The 17,414-nt window shown below is 43.3% G+C and overlaps 1 protein-coding gene across 1 annotated transcript in view; it reads right to left on the bottom strand.

The window, feature by feature from the left end:
* Window positions 1-10,248: 10,248 nt before the first annotated feature.
* The window catches only part of LOC121849585 (GTPase-activating protein and VPS9 domain-containing protein 1-like), a 39,719-nt gene continuing 32,553 nt past the window's right edge, over window positions 10,249-17,414 (bottom strand). Inside the window, exons 8-14 of the mRNA XM_042337673.1 lie at window positions 17,252-17,412; window positions 15,457-15,586; window positions 14,792-14,917; window positions 14,129-14,302; window positions 11,485-11,625; window positions 10,740-10,874; window positions 10,249-10,467 (exon numbers count right to left, since the gene is read on the bottom strand). Of these exons, the coding sequence (XP_042193607.1) occupies window positions 10,340-10,467; window positions 10,740-10,874; window positions 11,485-11,625; window positions 14,129-14,302; window positions 14,792-14,917; window positions 15,457-15,586; window positions 17,252-17,412 (995 nt within the window). The 3' untranslated portion in view covers window positions 10,249-10,339. The remainder of the gene's footprint in view (window positions 10,468-10,739; window positions 10,875-11,484; window positions 11,626-14,128; window positions 14,303-14,791; window positions 14,918-15,456; window positions 15,587-17,251; window positions 17,413-17,414) is intronic.

Here is a 17,414-nt window from a genome sequence, read left to right as displayed (position 1 = left end):
CCATCCTTGACCTTCTTCTTTTCCTTATCTATTTAATCCCTCTGGGCGATGGCATCTGCAGACATGGGGTAAACTTCCACATGTTTGCGGATGACACACAAATCTACTTTGCCTCCTCCAGCACCAACTCCAGGTCCCCGATATTCTATCAGCTTGTCTGGCAGACATTGAGGCCTGGATGAGTGTAAACTTCCTGCAGCTGAATATAGACAAAACAGAAGCCATACTCCTTGGCTCCCGTCAACGTCTTCACTCCTGTGGATCTAAACTCCGCCACCTCCCTGGGCTCTCCCTCAGACTCACTGAACCAGTGCGCAAACTGGACGTCCGATTCGACCCCTAACTGTCCTTCCTCCCCCACATCCGGTTCCTGACCAAGACCACCTTCTTCCACCTCCGCCACATTGCCCGCCTCCGACCTTACCTTACCCCAAATCAGCCAAAAGTCTTGTGCATGCGTTTGTCACCTCCCGCCTGGATTACTCCAACTCACTTCTCGCCGGTCTCCCCAGTTCCACCATTCACAAGATCAGCTCATTCAAACTCTGCCGCCCTCATACTGACCCGAACCAAACTCCATCCCCACATCTCATCAGTTCTGGCCCAGGCTCCACTGGCTCCCCATCACCCAATGGATCAACTTCAAGATCCTCACACTCATGTTCAAATTCATTCATTCCCTGGCACCTCTCCCTATCTCTCCGACCTCCTCACTCCCCAGTCCACCACCTCTGCTCGACTGGAACCAACTCCTGCTAGTCCCTCCGCTCCCCCATCGGAGGTCATGCTTTCAGCCACTACGCCCCAAAACTCTGGAACACTTTCCCTCAATCCCTCCGCTTTGTCCCCTCTCTCAAGTCCCACCTGAAGATTTTCCTGTTCAACCGTGCTTATGGCCACCTCCCCCCAGCTCGGATTCCCTGAGTGGAAGGCGCTATATAAGTGCAAGTGTTTGTTGTTGCATTGACCCAGGTCCTCTCGCTTGAGAGGTGAGTGCTCTACAGGATTCCATATGGTATCAGTATTATGATGAAGCTATCTGTCCCAATCCTCATCCACTGCTCTTTCACCATAACTTCTAATAGCCTTCCTCTGATGTGCTGATCTAATTTGCCTTAAATGCTCTCTAATGACTCTGCATGAAATGTTCCAGCAGCCGCCCCAGCAGAACATTTCATATTCTGATAATCTCCTGGGAGAGAAAAAATTCTTCCTAATTTCACGTCAGTATAATCTAAAATTCATGGCCTCGTCCTCAAATCACATACCAGTGGAAGTCATCCCTCACTCGCCATTAGCACCGTGCACATTTAGCTGTTTGTTATGTCCACTATTTCACAACCTCAAACACTGTATTCTTTTGCTTGCTCAATGTTTGCACTGTGATGGAGCAATCATCTGATCAGATTTGCTGAGGCAAAAGGTCCACTCACTTTTCAGGCCTGCTAGTGCAGGGTTCAACAGTTCAGTGGATTACTGTACATCATTTTCCTTTCACCACTGGGATCCAGGTTTAAATCCAGTCCATAAAAAGGGGATGAAAGCTTTGTCTCTCCAATGTCTCTTCAGAGTTGACAGTGTGTTTGGACACTCTCAAATTACTGTAGATCCCAGTTAATCTGAGCCTCTACCACATCTCTTCCTGAAGCACACAAAGGGTTTCTGTAGTTTCTGGAGTCTTGTAGCTCAGTGGTTAAGCACTCGCCTCGCAAGCAAGAGACCTGGGTTTGATTCCCGGCAGGGTGAAACATTGGTTTCCTTAGCATATTAACGTGGATTAGGGAATGGTTAACGGGTAGGAAACAAAGAATAGAGATAAACGGGTCCTTTTCAGATTGGCGGGATGTGACTAGTGAAGTGCCACAAGGATCAGTCCTTGGGCCTCAGGTATTTACCATCTACATCAACGATCGAAGTTAATATATCTAAATTTGCGGATGACACAAAACTAGGAGGGAGTGTCAACACAGAGGATTACATTAAAAAAATGCAATGAGACATAGATAGGTTAGGTGATTGGGCAGGTAGGTGGCAGATGAAGTATAATGTATAGAAGTGTGAAGTCATCCACCTAGGGAGCAAAAACAGTGGAGCGGGTTATTTTTTAGAACGGGAGAGATTGGAATGTGTTAGCGTCCAGAGGGACTTGGGTGTCCTTGTACACCAATCATAGAAAGTTAGTCTGCAGGTGCAGCAGCAATTAGGAAGGCGAACGCTATGTTAGCATTCATTATGAAAGGATTAGAGTATAAGAGTAGGGAGGTCTTGTTGCAACTGTATAGGGCCCTGGTGAGACCACACCTGGAATACTGTGTGCAGTTTTGGTCTCCTTATTTAAGGAAGGATGTTCTTGCCTTGGAAGGGGTGCAGTGTAGATTTACTCGGTTAGTACCAGGGATGAAAGGGATGAGTTACGAGGATAGGCTGACCAATTTGGGCCTATATTCTCTAGAATATAATAATATAATAATAATAATAATCCTTGCATTTGAAATAGCGCTTTTCACGTTGGGAGGACGTCCCAAAGTGCTTCACAGAACACACTGTAAAGTGAGTTAACTGTATATTTGTGGGCAAACGCGGCAGCCAATTGCGCACAGCAATGTCCCACAAACAATCGTAGATCGAAAATGACCAATTTATTATTGTTTTTGGTTTTGGAGGGATTATTATTAGGCTCTGTGTGGAGTAAGGAAACTTACCCAAGGTTTCGCCCTCTTCCTGGAATTGAACTCAGGTCCCTCACTTGCAAAGCGAGTGCTCTAACCACTGAGCGACAGGATTCCATATAGAAGAATTAGAGGGGATCTTATAGAAACCTATAAGATCATCAAAGGGCATGATAGAGCAGATAGTGGGAGATTGTTTCCCTGGTTGGAGAAACTAAAACTAGTTTAAGGTCACAACCTTAAAATCAGAGGCCAGCGCTTTCGCACTAAGTTGAGGAAGAACTTCTTCACTCAAAGGGTAGTGAATGTATGGAACTCACTACCCCAAAGGGCTGTTGACGCTCAGTCCTTGAACATATTCAAGACTGAGATAGATAGATTTCTTATTGCAAAAGGTATTAAGGGATATGGGGATAAGGCAGGGTTATGGTATTAGCTGGAGTTAGGTTAGAAGATCAGCCATGATTGAATGGCGGGGCAGGCTCGAAGGGCTGAATGGCCTACTCCTGCTCCTACATGTTATGTTATGTTATATTCACACGTCTGATAATAATCCTTCAAGAAAAAAGGATCGCCCACAAATGTACAGTCAATTCACTTTACAGTATATTCTGTCTCAACATAACACAATTTAACCCCATATCCCTTAATCCTTTTTGCAATAAGACATGAAGCGCTGTATCAAATGCATTATTATTATTATTAATAACAACAACAGAATTATATTTGTAAAGCATCTTTCATGTCTGGAGGATGTCCCAAGGCGCTGGACAATCAGTGCTTCGGACCTGAGCTGGGGGTCAGAATCTGGGAGGGTGGAGGGCAGGGGAGGGAAGGAGGGTGACTGAAGGCACGGTTGAGAATCTTGAGATGTGTCTTGAAGGAGGCAAGGGAGGGGGCAAGGCAGAGGGACTGCGGAATGGAATTCCAGATGGTGGGGGCAGAGTGGCAGAAGGTCTGCCCACCAATGGTGGGATGGGTGAGGTGGGGGAAATGAAGCAGGCTGGAGCCCGCTGAGCGGAAGGACTGGACAGGTTGGTAGGGGGTTAGGAGGTCGCAGAGGTAAGGGGGAGCAAGACCATGGAGGGCTTTGAAGGTGAGGACCAGGATCTTGAACTGAATCCTCTGTGGGATGGGAAGCCAGTGGAGCCTGGTGCAGGAGAAGACATGGGCTGCAGAGTTTTAGAAGATCTGCAGCCTATGGAGGGAGGGTTTGGGGAGGCTGACAAGCAGGGAGGAGAGGGAGTTGTGGAGGAGAGTGACTGAGGAGGATAGATCATTGCGGGAGGAAGCCCAGAGAGGGAGGGGATGAGGTTTTTTTCCAGGGCTGGTAGGAGATGGAGGTGGGTTGAGTGGCAGTGGGGAGAGGGATTGAGGTGTTAATTGAGAATTGAGGAGTCTCGCAAGTGAGAGACCTGGGTTTGATTTCTGGCAAGGCAAAATGTTGGGCAAGTTTCTTTACTCCACAAGCCTCTATTTACCCAGCAGTAAGTAGGAACCCGGTTGTTAGTCGATTGGTGGGTTGCTTTTCCGGGGGTAATAATTCCTTAAAAAAAAGGGCACTTCAATCCACGACTGTTTGTGGGACACTGCTGTGCGTAATCAGCTGCCACATTTCGTCCACAAAATATACAGTTAATTCACTTTACAGTGTATTCTGTGAAGCTTTGACGCATCTCTAAGGCGTGATAAGGCACAAAACCAAATGCAACGATTATTACTATTATTATTACAGCAGAGAATGGTATTTAAGAGGCTTGGAACCATATCTCCAGATAGCATCAGACCTGAGCTACAGCAACAACAACAAAATTACATTTGTAAAGCGCTTTTCACGTCAGGAGGACGTCCCAAGTTGCTGGCCAGTCAGAGATCAGGACCCGAGCGTGGGGGTGGGGGGCAGGGTTGGGATGAGGGAAGGCAGAGGGGGTAGGAGGGCAGCTGAAGGCACACGCTCGAGTTGTGCCAGAAGGAAGACTGGAATTGGCCTCAGTTAGCTTAGGGGAAAGATCAACTTGCTGAGGGAGGGGATAGAAGGGCAGAAAAAAGAAGACATAGGCTTTGTGTGGGAAGGAACAAGTCATCAAAGTGTCCATTTCCAATGGCTGCAATACAGTGCCCGGCACTGCGCCATCTCGTGGCCAGACTGAGAAGTTGAGTCTGGAGTTAAATGACCTTATTCAGTGTTTCTGGTCTAACAGATATTTCAAATACAGGTGTATAGTCTCTGTGACTATGTCTTTGACCATCTCCCCTGGAAATCCCCGTCCCAGTTTTGGGCTCAAACTCCATCTTTGGAAAGTGCTTTAAGATATTCTCCCAACATGAAAGGCACCACATCAACATACATTGTTGTTGCTGTTTTCTTCATCAGTTTGTGAATATGACTCAGTGATATGTCTATCATATATTAAAAAGACAACAATAATAATAAAGTACAACACATAAAAAACAGGAAATAATATGATACAAAAAAATGGCAAAGCTGCTAGAGCCTAAGAGTTTCCAAAAGCTGTAGGTTAGTGGATGGGATGATTGAGTGAACTTGTTGATTATTATCACTCTGTGAGTTTTTCTCTTCCTGTTTGTTACCTGGGACCTTCTCTGTTCCCCCCAAAAGCATTTGATGTGAATTAAGTTTTAACTATTTTTTGTTCAAATTGTTAATAGCTTTTGTTAAAGTGCTCTGGGGAGCTACCCTGCGTGAGGAGTGCTATATGAATGCTAGTTGTTGTTGAAAAGGTTACCTGCGATTCTCACAACCTATTGAATCTATTTGCATTTTCAAGACGAAGGTGGATAGATATTTGTTAGGTCAGCGTATCAAGGGATATGAGTGGGTAATTGGAGATGGGGTACAGATCAGCCATAATCTTATAGAATGGTGGAACAGGCTGAAGGGGCTGAATGGCTTACTCCTGTTTCTATGTTCCTACTACGGAGGAATTTTAGAGCTAGTTTTTAATCAAAGTCACTGCTGCGTAGTGATGGAGAATGGTGCCATAGCCTCTCACTTGTTTCATCAATACGAATGATTCATTGTGTCACCGACAGGTTTGGTAACAGGGAAGTGACAGCCCAAAGGAACCTTTACAGCGATGTGTTACATCCTAGGTTAGTTGTACACTTCAGTGACTGACAGGTACATTAAATTCATTCAAAGATTAATGGGAGTACAGCAGGATTCTGGTGCTTTTGCTATTGATGGGTCCTTGCTGTGAGACATTTGGAATGAATCTATTTGCTCTACTTTCTCTCTTTTAAAGCACTCCATGGTCTTGCTCCTCCCTACCTCTACAACCTACTTAAACCATGCCAACCTGCCCGCTCCCTCCGCTCAGCGGGCACTGGCCTATACTCCATGTTCCCTGCCCAGCCTGCTCCAGCATCAGGGATCAGGCCTGCAGGCTTTCTGCCCACACCCTCTGGAATTCTAACACAGAGCCCCTCTACCTCGCCCTTCCCTGCCTCCTTCAAGGCCTGTCTCAAGACCTTCCTCTTTAGACTGTGCCTTCAGTCATCCTAGCACCCCCACCTCTCTTGACTCCAACCCCAGCTCAGATACAAGCCCTCGACTGTCCAGCACCTTGGGACGTCCTCGCGATGTGAAAGGCGCTGTGCAAATACAATTTGTTCTTTTGTTACTCAGTGGTGTTTTGAAATGTTTTTATTATAAAGATAATATGTACTAGAACTGCCATCTAATCCTGTAGAGATGGTTATCAGGGAGTCATGTGCCGGCTATAAGGATAGGGTTGTGGTAATGTTTTGTGGCAGAACTGGATTGGCTAATCCACTCTGAAAATGTCACACTGTATCACAGCTTCCAAGCTTTACAACTTAAGAGGCTCCATGTTTAGTTTCTTGCAGAGTAAACCACTCCTTAATCACTGAACCACCTAAAGATATCTACAAGTAACAGAATTCAGGGTGTTTAAGTGCTAAATCTGTAGGGATAATAATTCATTAACTGAATGTAAATGTAACCACTGGTAATTAATGTAACATATAGAAACTATTACCTCTAAGTGAGGAGAAATCCACCAACCTTGCCGGCTAGAATTCCTCTTTTTACAGAACGTTTCAGAGTTCAGTCTCCAACTCAGAAGTTGTTTTTCTCTAGTTACTACAATAATTTAGAGAAAACTAGCTTCAAAATTAAACTGGCATATAAAAATTCATAAAATTCTGGTCGCTCTAAAATCTTATATAATTGTAAATCCTGTTGGAACGTCTTCCGAAGGATGACTATCTTACAGTGCATAATTTCCTCTCTCATGTGTTTCTCGTGTCACTTTGACTCAGTTGGTTTCACTCAAACTTCCGGGTCAGAAGGATATGGGTTGGTACTCCACCTCAGCTAATCATCTCTGCTGACACTTTGCTGCCGTATTGAGGAGCGCTGTATCATCGGAGATGTTGTCTTGCAGATGAGAAGTTAAACCTGGATTCTGTCTGCCTGTAAAGCAAATGTTCAAAGCACCTCCAAAATGGAGCTCACCCCCAGCACTGCTTTAGAGTGTCAGCATAGACTATGTGGGTTCCAAGTCCTGATGTGGGGCTTCAACCAACCACAACAACATCTTGCATTTATCTCACGCCTTTCAAGTGGTTAACATCTTGAAGCACTTAACAGTGGTGAAACATAGGAGAGATGAGTGAAGGCAGGTCCTGATTCCTGACAATACTCCGAGATAACAATGCTACCAACTGAGCCAGGCTGACACACAGTTACAATAATAATCCTTGCCTGTAATATTGGAATCTCCCAAAGTACAGTACATCACAAATAATTGATGTCAAGTGTAGTGACTGGGTACTGATTGGCAAACACAGTAACCATTTTGCGTACAGCACGATCTCACAAATGGTCACGACATGAACAACCAATTGATTTGGAATTTGACTTGCCAGGACACTGGAAGAAAATCCCTTCCCCTTTGTTCATCAAGGAGTAGTGAAAATCCGAAAATCTCTCCCCAAAAATGAGGTTTGGATGCTGGATCCATTCATATTTTCAAGACTGAGGTGGATAGATTTTTATTGGGTCAGTGTATCAAGGGATATGGGGCAAAGGCAAGTAATTGGAGTTGAGGAACAGATCAGCCATGATCTTATAGAATGGCGGAACAGGTTAGAGGGGCTGAATGGCCTCCTCCTGTTCCTATGTAACCAGCCCAGACCTTACCAGGGAATCTTTGCTGGGTGAAGATGTAGGACCACAGTTGACTCCAGTTGACGCTCCCGTCAAAAACAGCTCTTCGGCTCCTGCCCGCCTGCTGGCAGGGGAATTCCAACCAGGATCGCTCATCGGCCGACGAGATGAGGAGACGATATCCGAGCTCCTGCTGCGGACCAGCCTCTCCGAGTATGAGTACCTCTGCTTCAGCAGTTCGGCCTCGCTCTGCGCGCTCAAGTGAGAGGGGAATGGTGGCAGTCTGCCCTCGGTGCCTCCTATTGCTCCCTCTAGTATGGGAGGATCGGGAGGTGGCTGCGAAGGTCTGGCATAGTGTACTTTAGGCCTGACTATTGACGGTGTGATTGACGCTGAGAAGCAAAAACAATATTAGAATGAATCACTGACTTGACGAACTGTACAAGGTTTCCAGTGAAAATTCTATTATACTGATAGTCTTAAACAAAGGAGCTGACCCTCTGCTTAAGCAGTAACATAAAGAGAAACGTATTAGTCTACAATACATCACAGCAATATCACCAGAAACATGTGTTTGGTTGCTTTGATTTGAGATGGAACCAAGAAGTCGATGAAGCCTGCTCCGCCAGTTTATCAGATCAAAGCAGGTTTTTCAAACCAATTCCCCTGCATTTTTCCCATGTGCATTAATCTTCTGCTATGTATCTCCCAGTGCAAAATGCACCTTGAAAGAGTATCAACCTACCCTCAGAAGCCAGTGGATCAAACATTGCAAGCAAGGAGTCAGTCTGAGAAGGCGGAGAAGTCAGCGAATGAACTCCTGAAGAGAATTCCATGGAAATGACAGACAGAGAATGAAAACATTACGCTGTAGAATTCCCAAACGTACCACCACAGATTCTGAAAGATACACAATACTGAAGACCATGATACCAGAGAAACATTCACCATTCGTTCTGATTTTTAAAAAGCCAGTATTTCATTTACCTATCAACCACTTTCGCGAGGCAACAGAAAAGCACAGTGAGATATTTACACTTGGTCAGAAACCAAAAAAGGCTTAAAATGAAAAAAAACTTGAAAGAAAAGGGGTGAGGAAAACGATTACTTTTGAAATCTAAAGTCTTGCCTTACAATGTGTTGAAAAGATTTGTAAATAATAAGTCCTTGCATTTGATATAGCACCTTATCACCTCTTCAAGATGTCTGAAAGGGCTTCACAGAATATGCTGTAAAGTGAACTGACTGTATATTTTGTGGGCGAATCGCAGCAGCCAACTGTGCACAGCAGAGTCCCACAAACAGTTGTGGATTGAGTGACCAAATTATTTTTTTCACGTCTATTACATGAGGCAAGTTGGAAAGGGCCAAACTGATAATTGCTTTCAGTGACAAACACATTAAAAATGAATTACCAAAATCAATCAGTCACAAAAGGCTGTTTTACAATAAAATGTAATCCATTTATTCCATAGGATGCTGACACTTAATATGTGACATTGAGGCGACAGCCAGTGGGGGGATGCTCGACAGAAGAACTGTAAATAGTATCCAATAGCCCCCACAATCAGGAGTGATTTCTCAGACAGGGAAACAAATTTGGCTTTATCTGGCACTACATACTGTGCAAACGAAGAAGGACCTGTTAAATGTGTCTGTGTTTGCAGTCAGCCTGCAGGGGAAAGAGTGCTGTTCCCTCAGTTTTTTCTCTCTCTGACCTCCAATCTATTCACTGATCAAACTGGTCATCTAATCACAATAGACTTGTGGCTTTTTTTAGCCTATAACCAAAGTGTTCCACAAAGCTCTGAGCAGGCAAGGAAACGTCATCAACACACATGCACACATGCTCTGGTCGAGAGGTATTGGAACTTTCGCTGCTGGTTAGGGGATTCAAAGATTGAGAGGGCATGAAAAATAATAATAATAACGTGGTCACTCTATCCATGACTGTTTGTAGGGACCCTGCTGTGCGCAATTGGCTCCGCGTTTCGCCTACAAAATATACAGTCAATTTGCTTTACACTATATTCTGTGAAGTGCTTTGAGACATCTTGAAGACGTGATAAGGGACTTTAACAAATGCAAGGATTATCATTAGTAGTACTAGATAGGGAGAAACTGTTTCCACTAGCAGGTGGGTCAGTAACCAGGGACATAGATTTAAAATAATTGGCAAAAGAACCGGAGGGGAAATGAGGAGAATTTTTTTTTTTTTTTTTTTTTTTTACACAGAGTTGTTACAGTCTGGGAAACACTGCCTGAAAGACTGGTGGAAACAGAGTCAATAACAACTTTCAAAAGGGAATTGGACAGGTACTTGAAAAGGAAAAATTTGCAAGGTCATGGGGAAAGAGTGGGACTAGTTGGTAGCTCTTCCAAAGAGCCGGCTCAGGCACGATGGGCCGAATGGCCTCTTTCTATGCTGTAATATTCTATGATTCGATATTGCCTGCTTTTTTTGGTTTTTGGTTAAAGATTTCTGTGTTTGTTGAGGTAAACAAACCACATAGATTTACTTACCGTGAATAATATCATCCAATTCAGGGCTGGTGATGGAATCTTTGCCTCCGAAATCTGAGCTGCACTCTGACCGCAGATCCTCCGTCTTGTTGTGGATGTCCTCTGACGTGGCACTGACTCCTGTTAAAATCCAGTAAAGAAAAAAGCCTAAAAGCTGTTAATTCTGAAAATGTTAGTGTAAAGTATCACGATTGAATTTTGTGTTGTTTTACTTTGAAAGTTGCCATTATTTTGGGAGGGAGGGCTTGGGGAAGGATCAAACCTATTCTAAAGATGGGGAAGGATAGAGGCAGAGAGATAGAGGAAGAGTGTTCCAGCATTTCCAGAGAGGGTCGCAGTGGCTGAAAGAGCGGCCATCGATGGTGGAATGGAGGTCAGAGTCGGTACAGTACCTGATACAACGCTAAGACCGGGGGTACTGGGCCGTGAGCTGACCTCCCTCACTTCAGTGTCATCGGACGTGCTGCCCAGTCCCGAACAGCTCTCCAGCTCCTGCAGTCGCTCCTCCTGCTTCAAATCTGTGGCCTCTGCAACAACATGTACACAGGCCACTTGCTCATCATTCCTGCCCATTCCTGGTGTCCGCAGGTCAGAAACTTTAGAAGGACTTGGAAGTCCCCAGCTCCATCATGTATATATGTGTGTATGTGTGCATGTTTAAAAACAAATAATAATAATCCATGCGTTTGATATAGTGCCGCACAGGCTATACGGTAAAGTGAATTGACTATATATTTTGTGGGCGAAACACAGCAGCCAATTGAGCACCAGTGTCCCGCAAACACTCGTGGATTATTATATGGGGGTTATTACTAAATACAGGGAGTTTTTAAACTCGCTGAAAATCAAACAGAATTAGCCTTCTCGACAGAACAGGGAACAGTTATTATCACAACATTTGAATGTTTCAGTTGACAAACGTCGAGATGTTTTTGAAATGGTTTGCGGTTGTGCGACAATAAACAGTCCTGTATTAGTTGTTTTTAGTGAGGCCATACTTACAGCCATTGAGATCCTAAATGTCCAACTAAACTGGGCAAAGAACCGAGAAGTTTCTTTTTATTGATGGACACATTTGACAGCCATTATCTACTAACTAACAGCCTCCTCCTTCTCGCCCCCAAAAGCTGTACTGACCGGAGTCACTTGGTAGAACCTCCACACTCCAGGCCTCGCTAGTTGTCTCAGAGATGGTCGACCCTGTGCAAGGGTCAAGCAACACTGAACTTGAGCCTGGTAAACCCAGCAAGCTACCCAGCATGTTTTCTGCTGCTGCACCTATTGAAGCAAGAACACAGGTTACAGTAACACGAAGACACCACACCAGAAAACAACAATAAATTGCACTTACACACCGCCTTTCACATCGGGAGGATGTCCCAAGGCACTGACAGCTGAGGATAGGAATCAAGAGGGATGATTTTTTTCACCCCTTTAAACATTTAATATTTTTTAAGAAATGCGCTTGCAGATGAGGACTGGCCATTCATTCACAAGAACAGCAAACACCTCAATGCTAATGGACTGACGTTCAGATTTATAATAGTCCCAGGAAATATCACGCTTTCATCCCCACCGTCCAATAAATCTGTCACTTGTGGCAGCGAACACCCAATTCAGAGGAAACCTTCACAGAGGAAGTTTGCGGATCACAGGACGGAGAGGGTTGGGTTGGATTTAAGACATGACATACTCCATAGGATGTGCTGAAACACTCCCATTTCGTACATTCTCTTTTGATATTCTGAAAGAATTCTCAGTATAATTTTTTAAAAATTCATAATTTTAATTCAGAACTGCCCGATACTCAGTACTTTTAACCATGATTCTGGCAAACACAGCTAGCTTGTCCTACCTTTGAAATAAACAACAGCCAATTTTTGATCAACCATTTTTTTCCCTGAGATTATAGCAATAAAGGATCCATTTACAGGGTCCTGAGCATTATTTTCAGGTCACTCCCAATTTAAAGCTTGCCAAAGACAAATACAGGTATATGATTAAATGAGAGGCACAACAAGATCTGAAACAATTAGAATTTATGCCTCATTATCATGGTAATCTTATCACTGGGATAATGAGGTATTAATGGAGATTTAATGTGCATCTCATAACACTATCCCTTAGAGAAACACATAAGGAAATTGCTGCAAATTCAGTTAATGATATAAGCATCCCAAAACACATAATCTAAACGCATGAAAAATGCTGGATGCAAATGAGAAAGAGCCAAGGTCAATCACACTGTAGGGATTCGGCAAATGACAGTTTTATTTTAATGTCAGGTTTAAAAAAAAGGAAGTTGTGTTGTTCATAAACAATTGAAGTTTTCAGCAGCAATCTGAAACACTGAAAGTATGTCATGAATTTACCGTATAAGAGTGCACATGTGCAGCGCTTTTCACCGTCTGAAACGGCACCACAGAGGCTCACCCAACGTGGGGCTCGAGTGAGAGGGCACGAGTGAGCCAGTGATTCACTATGGGACTATTTTGCCAAGTGGATTGTAGCCATTTCCTTAAGGGGGTGGTGGTGTGTATGTGTGGAGGGGGTGGTGGGGGGGGGGGGGGGGGGTATGAGGGGGAATAAATAAATCAAACCAGTCAGCTGGTCATTCACCACAGGCTGCTTTTCATACATCTGCTAGTGGCTGCCTCCAAAGCTGGGAAATAATATTGAGGTTTAAATTGGGGGTGAAAGGAAATGGGAGCAAGAGAGGCATAGTGCACAGCTGGAGAATGAAAGAGCTTGCTTCATTGAGTGGTTTCTCTCAGTCTCTCTCCCTCAATCTATTTCATAGAAACAAGTTAATTCATATACAGTATACAGTCAATTCACTTACAGTATATTCTGTGAAGTGCTTTGAGATCTCAAAAACATGATAAGGTGCTATATCAAATGCAAGGATTATTATTATATAATCTTAAGGATGCAAAATAACCTCATCTTGGATGAAGGTGATGTCCTCATGACAAGATGTGACAGCTACTTTCAAAGCAGTTTGGGTGTAAATTGTTTGGATACTGGCAATTTTAGAAAGTCAATTCTGAATCGCAAGGCAGCACTTTAAGCTTCAAGTTTTGTCACACTTGAATCTCACTCTATAAGTTTGTCAGCCAACTTGTGTTCATAAAGAAACAAAATATGCAGAAAAATTACATCTAGTGCATTTATAGACAAAATAAAATGTTCTGCAATATCCAACATCAATCATAAACACATCGGGGTTTAATTTACAATATTTCCAAACAGATTTCTCAATAACTAAGTAGTAATTGAATTTCTAAAAGATCCAATGCATTATTCAGCACGTTTGATGTGTTAGAAACTCAATAATTGCACATTTTGTATTAAGAAATACCATAAATTTGTGCCCATCAGCAAGATTTGTAGCTGGTCATCAATCGACTGCAATAATCTTTTCGAGACCACCATGTTGAACGTGATAGGTTTGCATTCTTCCCATGTAGCTAAACGTCCACTAAAATCCTCTCTCTTAATCATCCTTTCTCTTAATCATGTGCTATTTATCAAAGGGCAGATGAGAAAACTTACCACCCCTCTTTATTAAGAACATAATTGGTTCATTAATGTCATTTAGAGCTGGTTCTCCATCTTAAACACACACACACCAATTATCTCTTTAAAACATTGGTTGCTTCTACGTCAAGATACTGTACCGACATTACCTAATTTTGATGTCCAATTATAATCCCACTCCAAAACACAAGTAGGAGCGTTGAAACGCTCATAGATTCACCAGCAGGTGTGAAGCATTTACCTGCAATATCCTGAAGTCGATCTTCATCGATGTTTGGATCAAAATCGCTGCCCAGGACGTCAGTGCTCCAGGTCTCGCTCACGGTCTCCGAAATGTCCCTGTCATCTGTCAGCCCCATCATGTCTCGAATCTCAAATTTACGCAACTTGTCATCCAGATTGTCCTGTGTTGTGGCTGAAAGGAACGCAGGGCATCACTCTCTTCGGTCACCTTCATCATTCAGCTTTGCACAGAATAATTTGGGGTTCTAGTATTCCTCACCCCCTTTTAAGGCAGTGACTCACACTGAGACATTCTCCCACAGACAAGCGGCCTTTCTTATTGAGCACATCCTGACAGTGACAGCAAACTGTGACAGCAGATGGCATCACAGCCAATCTTCACCCTCCCCCAACCCCAACTCCCACCCTCCACACACACACTTTTCGGCAAGGGTGTCTGGAGCAGCAATAAAGAGCCCTATTATTTTTTTAAAATGGGAGAGAATTCGGGGACAGTCTTTTCCGGCTATGACTGCTCACTAGTGTCAGTGACGCAACAGATAAGAGTATTAAAGAGTATGGAGAAAAGCCAGAAAACCTCATACGATCTAAAATAAAACCAACCACACAAACCAGTGTTGAATGGTTCCTGTTCCTACAATGAACTCTCTGTCCTGCCTACCTTGTTCATGCTCCAGCAGCTGCAAAGCCTCCACACCATTACTGCCGGACGGTCCTGCTCCCAGCTCCGAGACAGATTCACCCTCCAGGTCCAGCGAGGAGACAGAATTTGAGCGGTTCGAAGGCCCTGTTTTAAGTAAAATTTGCCAAATGTTACCATAATTAAATTTTGGTCTTTAACATTAGAATGCTTCACTGTCCATCAACCTGCCAAACTTACTGCTGTGAATGAAGTTCAACCACATCGACATAACATCAGTGATGCACCCAGAACTTGGGAGTTCCCACCTGAGCAATCAGGAGCAGTTTAAGACTCCACAGCATCATCTTAAAGCATTTTTAATCCAGTGCTTAACTTTGGACCAATCAGTCAGGATACGGGCATAAAACTACATACAAACACTGAAATCAAATAGAAAGACTGATTTTTCCGGCTGAATTCTCCAGATATTGATGGGAGTGGAACTAGGCACAAAGTGGCTAAAGATTTAAATGGTAAAACTTAAAAGTGTTTAAGAGAAAATGCTTTCTTTCTCATTGTGTTATTCTGTGATAAGCACTCCAATGCCATTTGATCACTATTTTACATTCAAAATTACAGGTTTGCTGAAGACTGATTTGGTCTGAAGGACTCAATGCTATTTATTAGAGAAGAAATTCCCCCACCTTCTGATATTCCTTCCAAGTTGTCACTGCAGAGTGAAAAACGTAGCGTTTTGTCTGGCTTTCCATGCAGTTTACCATCATCTACAGGCACCTCTCCCGGTCCATTCTCAGCAAGCTGCATGCTCAGAACCTGGCAAGATTGTAAAGAGGAACTTGTTAGATTGTGTGTTAACATCCAGAACTGGGCAAAACTCTCAACAACAATAATTGTGCTCTATCAACTGCTCGAACAGAGGGAGATACTTAAGTTAATGTTCCACAGGTTCACACGTTTTTAGGCTACTTTGAAAATGATCATTCCTATCCATTAAAGCAAGTTTACACCAAAGACAGCTGCTAATGGGTCTGTAACAATATGCAAAAGCAATCTAAGAATAATAATCTTTGCATTTGATGTAGTGCCATATCACATCTTTGAGAGGTCTAAGTGCTTCACAGAATATACCTCTAAGTGAATTGACTGTATATTTTGTGGGCAAAACGCGGCAGTACACAGTAGTGTCCCACAAACAGTTATGGATTGAGTGAGCAAATTATTATTATTATTATTTTTGAAAGGGTTATTACCCCCAGAAAAGCGATCCGTCAATCGACTAACAACCGGGTTATTGCTAGGTAAACAGAGGCATGTGGAGTAATGAATTTGCCCAATGTTTCGCCCAGCCCGGGAATCGAACCCAGGTCCTCTTCCTTGTGAGGCGAGTGCTCTAAGTCATTCATATTGTTAGTGAGAGCTTGGCAGCCCAAAGCAGTATTTCTTTAACATCCTCCAATCCTATGAATTATTTTTCTATGTGTTTCTGTCTCACAAGTTTTGTCGGTCTTAACAGACCGTTAACAATATGCTGACCACTAGGCGGATTGAATTCCTTGTTTTTTTAAACTCCCAGAACAGAGAGCGAGAGAGAGAGAAAAAAGCAGATTCACATTCTGCCTTGGTTGCTGTGGTTTGGTTTATGGCAGCTAAAAATCAAGCAATGTCTGTAGGTTCTATAGTGAAAGACAGAAGAGAAACACTGAACTACAATGAGGGCGTTTGTTGGAGATGAGCATACAGGACTGCAATGTGGGTTCACAGCATTACACAAAAAATCGTGGTTTCATAAAATGAGTCAGTGAACAGCAGGTCTCATAACAGCATTTCTTTCATGCACTTCCCATTTCTGTACATGCATGAAGACATTAAACTGTACTGCAAATTACTGAGTGGTGTCATGTTTTTTAAACTAAAGTCCCAAGTTAAGCATGGACAGTTATACAGACCTCAAGCTGCAGTAAGCTGTATTTTTCAAGGATGCGAAGGAGCATTACATCCACTCTGAACAGAAAAGGTTTTTTTGGGGGCACCAAAGCCAAACACAACCGCTGCATCTGCAGCTCTAAGTTGAAATGAAGCAATTAACCTGTTACATCACACTATTTCACCCACAAAATATAGTCAGTTCACTTCACAGTATATTATGTGAAGTGCTTTGAGACATTTCGAAGACGTGGTAAGGAGCTATATCAGATGCAAGGATTATTATTAATATAATTTCATTATACACTCAAGTGGATATCAAGCTTGGGAAAAGTTGCTACAGAAATTTAAAGGTTCAATATTATTTCATACTGAGAATAATTCTGGAGGGGGCTGAGGTGAGTGAGGGAAGGGTCACTGACTAACTTTTAAGGGGGGGGGGGGGGGGAGAATCATTGACTAATTTGTGGATACGTTTCACCTCACTACTAGATGGAGATTCAACCTTTTGAAGGTTGCGCTGCACAGTCTAACTTACATCATAGGAGACCTTACCTCGTTTTCCGACATCATGCCAGGGCTGACCTGGGAGGAGATACCCAGGCAAATGACCAAGACTTCTTCAGGCTGAACTTCCTGTAATGACTCCTGAGAAGTACTTTCATGTTCCAGGTGCTGGTCTTTCGCTTCATTCGCCCGGTTCCTATTCCTCCCAGCT

The sequence above is a fragment of the Callorhinchus milii genome, unplaced genomic scaffold, assembly GCF_018977255.1.
Source record: "Callorhinchus milii isolate IMCB2004 unplaced genomic scaffold, IMCB_Cmil_1.0 Scaffold8, whole genome shotgun sequence".
NCBI classification, from domain to species: domain Eukaryota; kingdom Metazoa; phylum Chordata; class Chondrichthyes; order Chimaeriformes; family Callorhinchidae; genus Callorhinchus; species Callorhinchus milii.
Note: the sequence above shows the minus strand (reverse complement) of the source record. Positions and strands in the feature narration are given on the sequence as shown.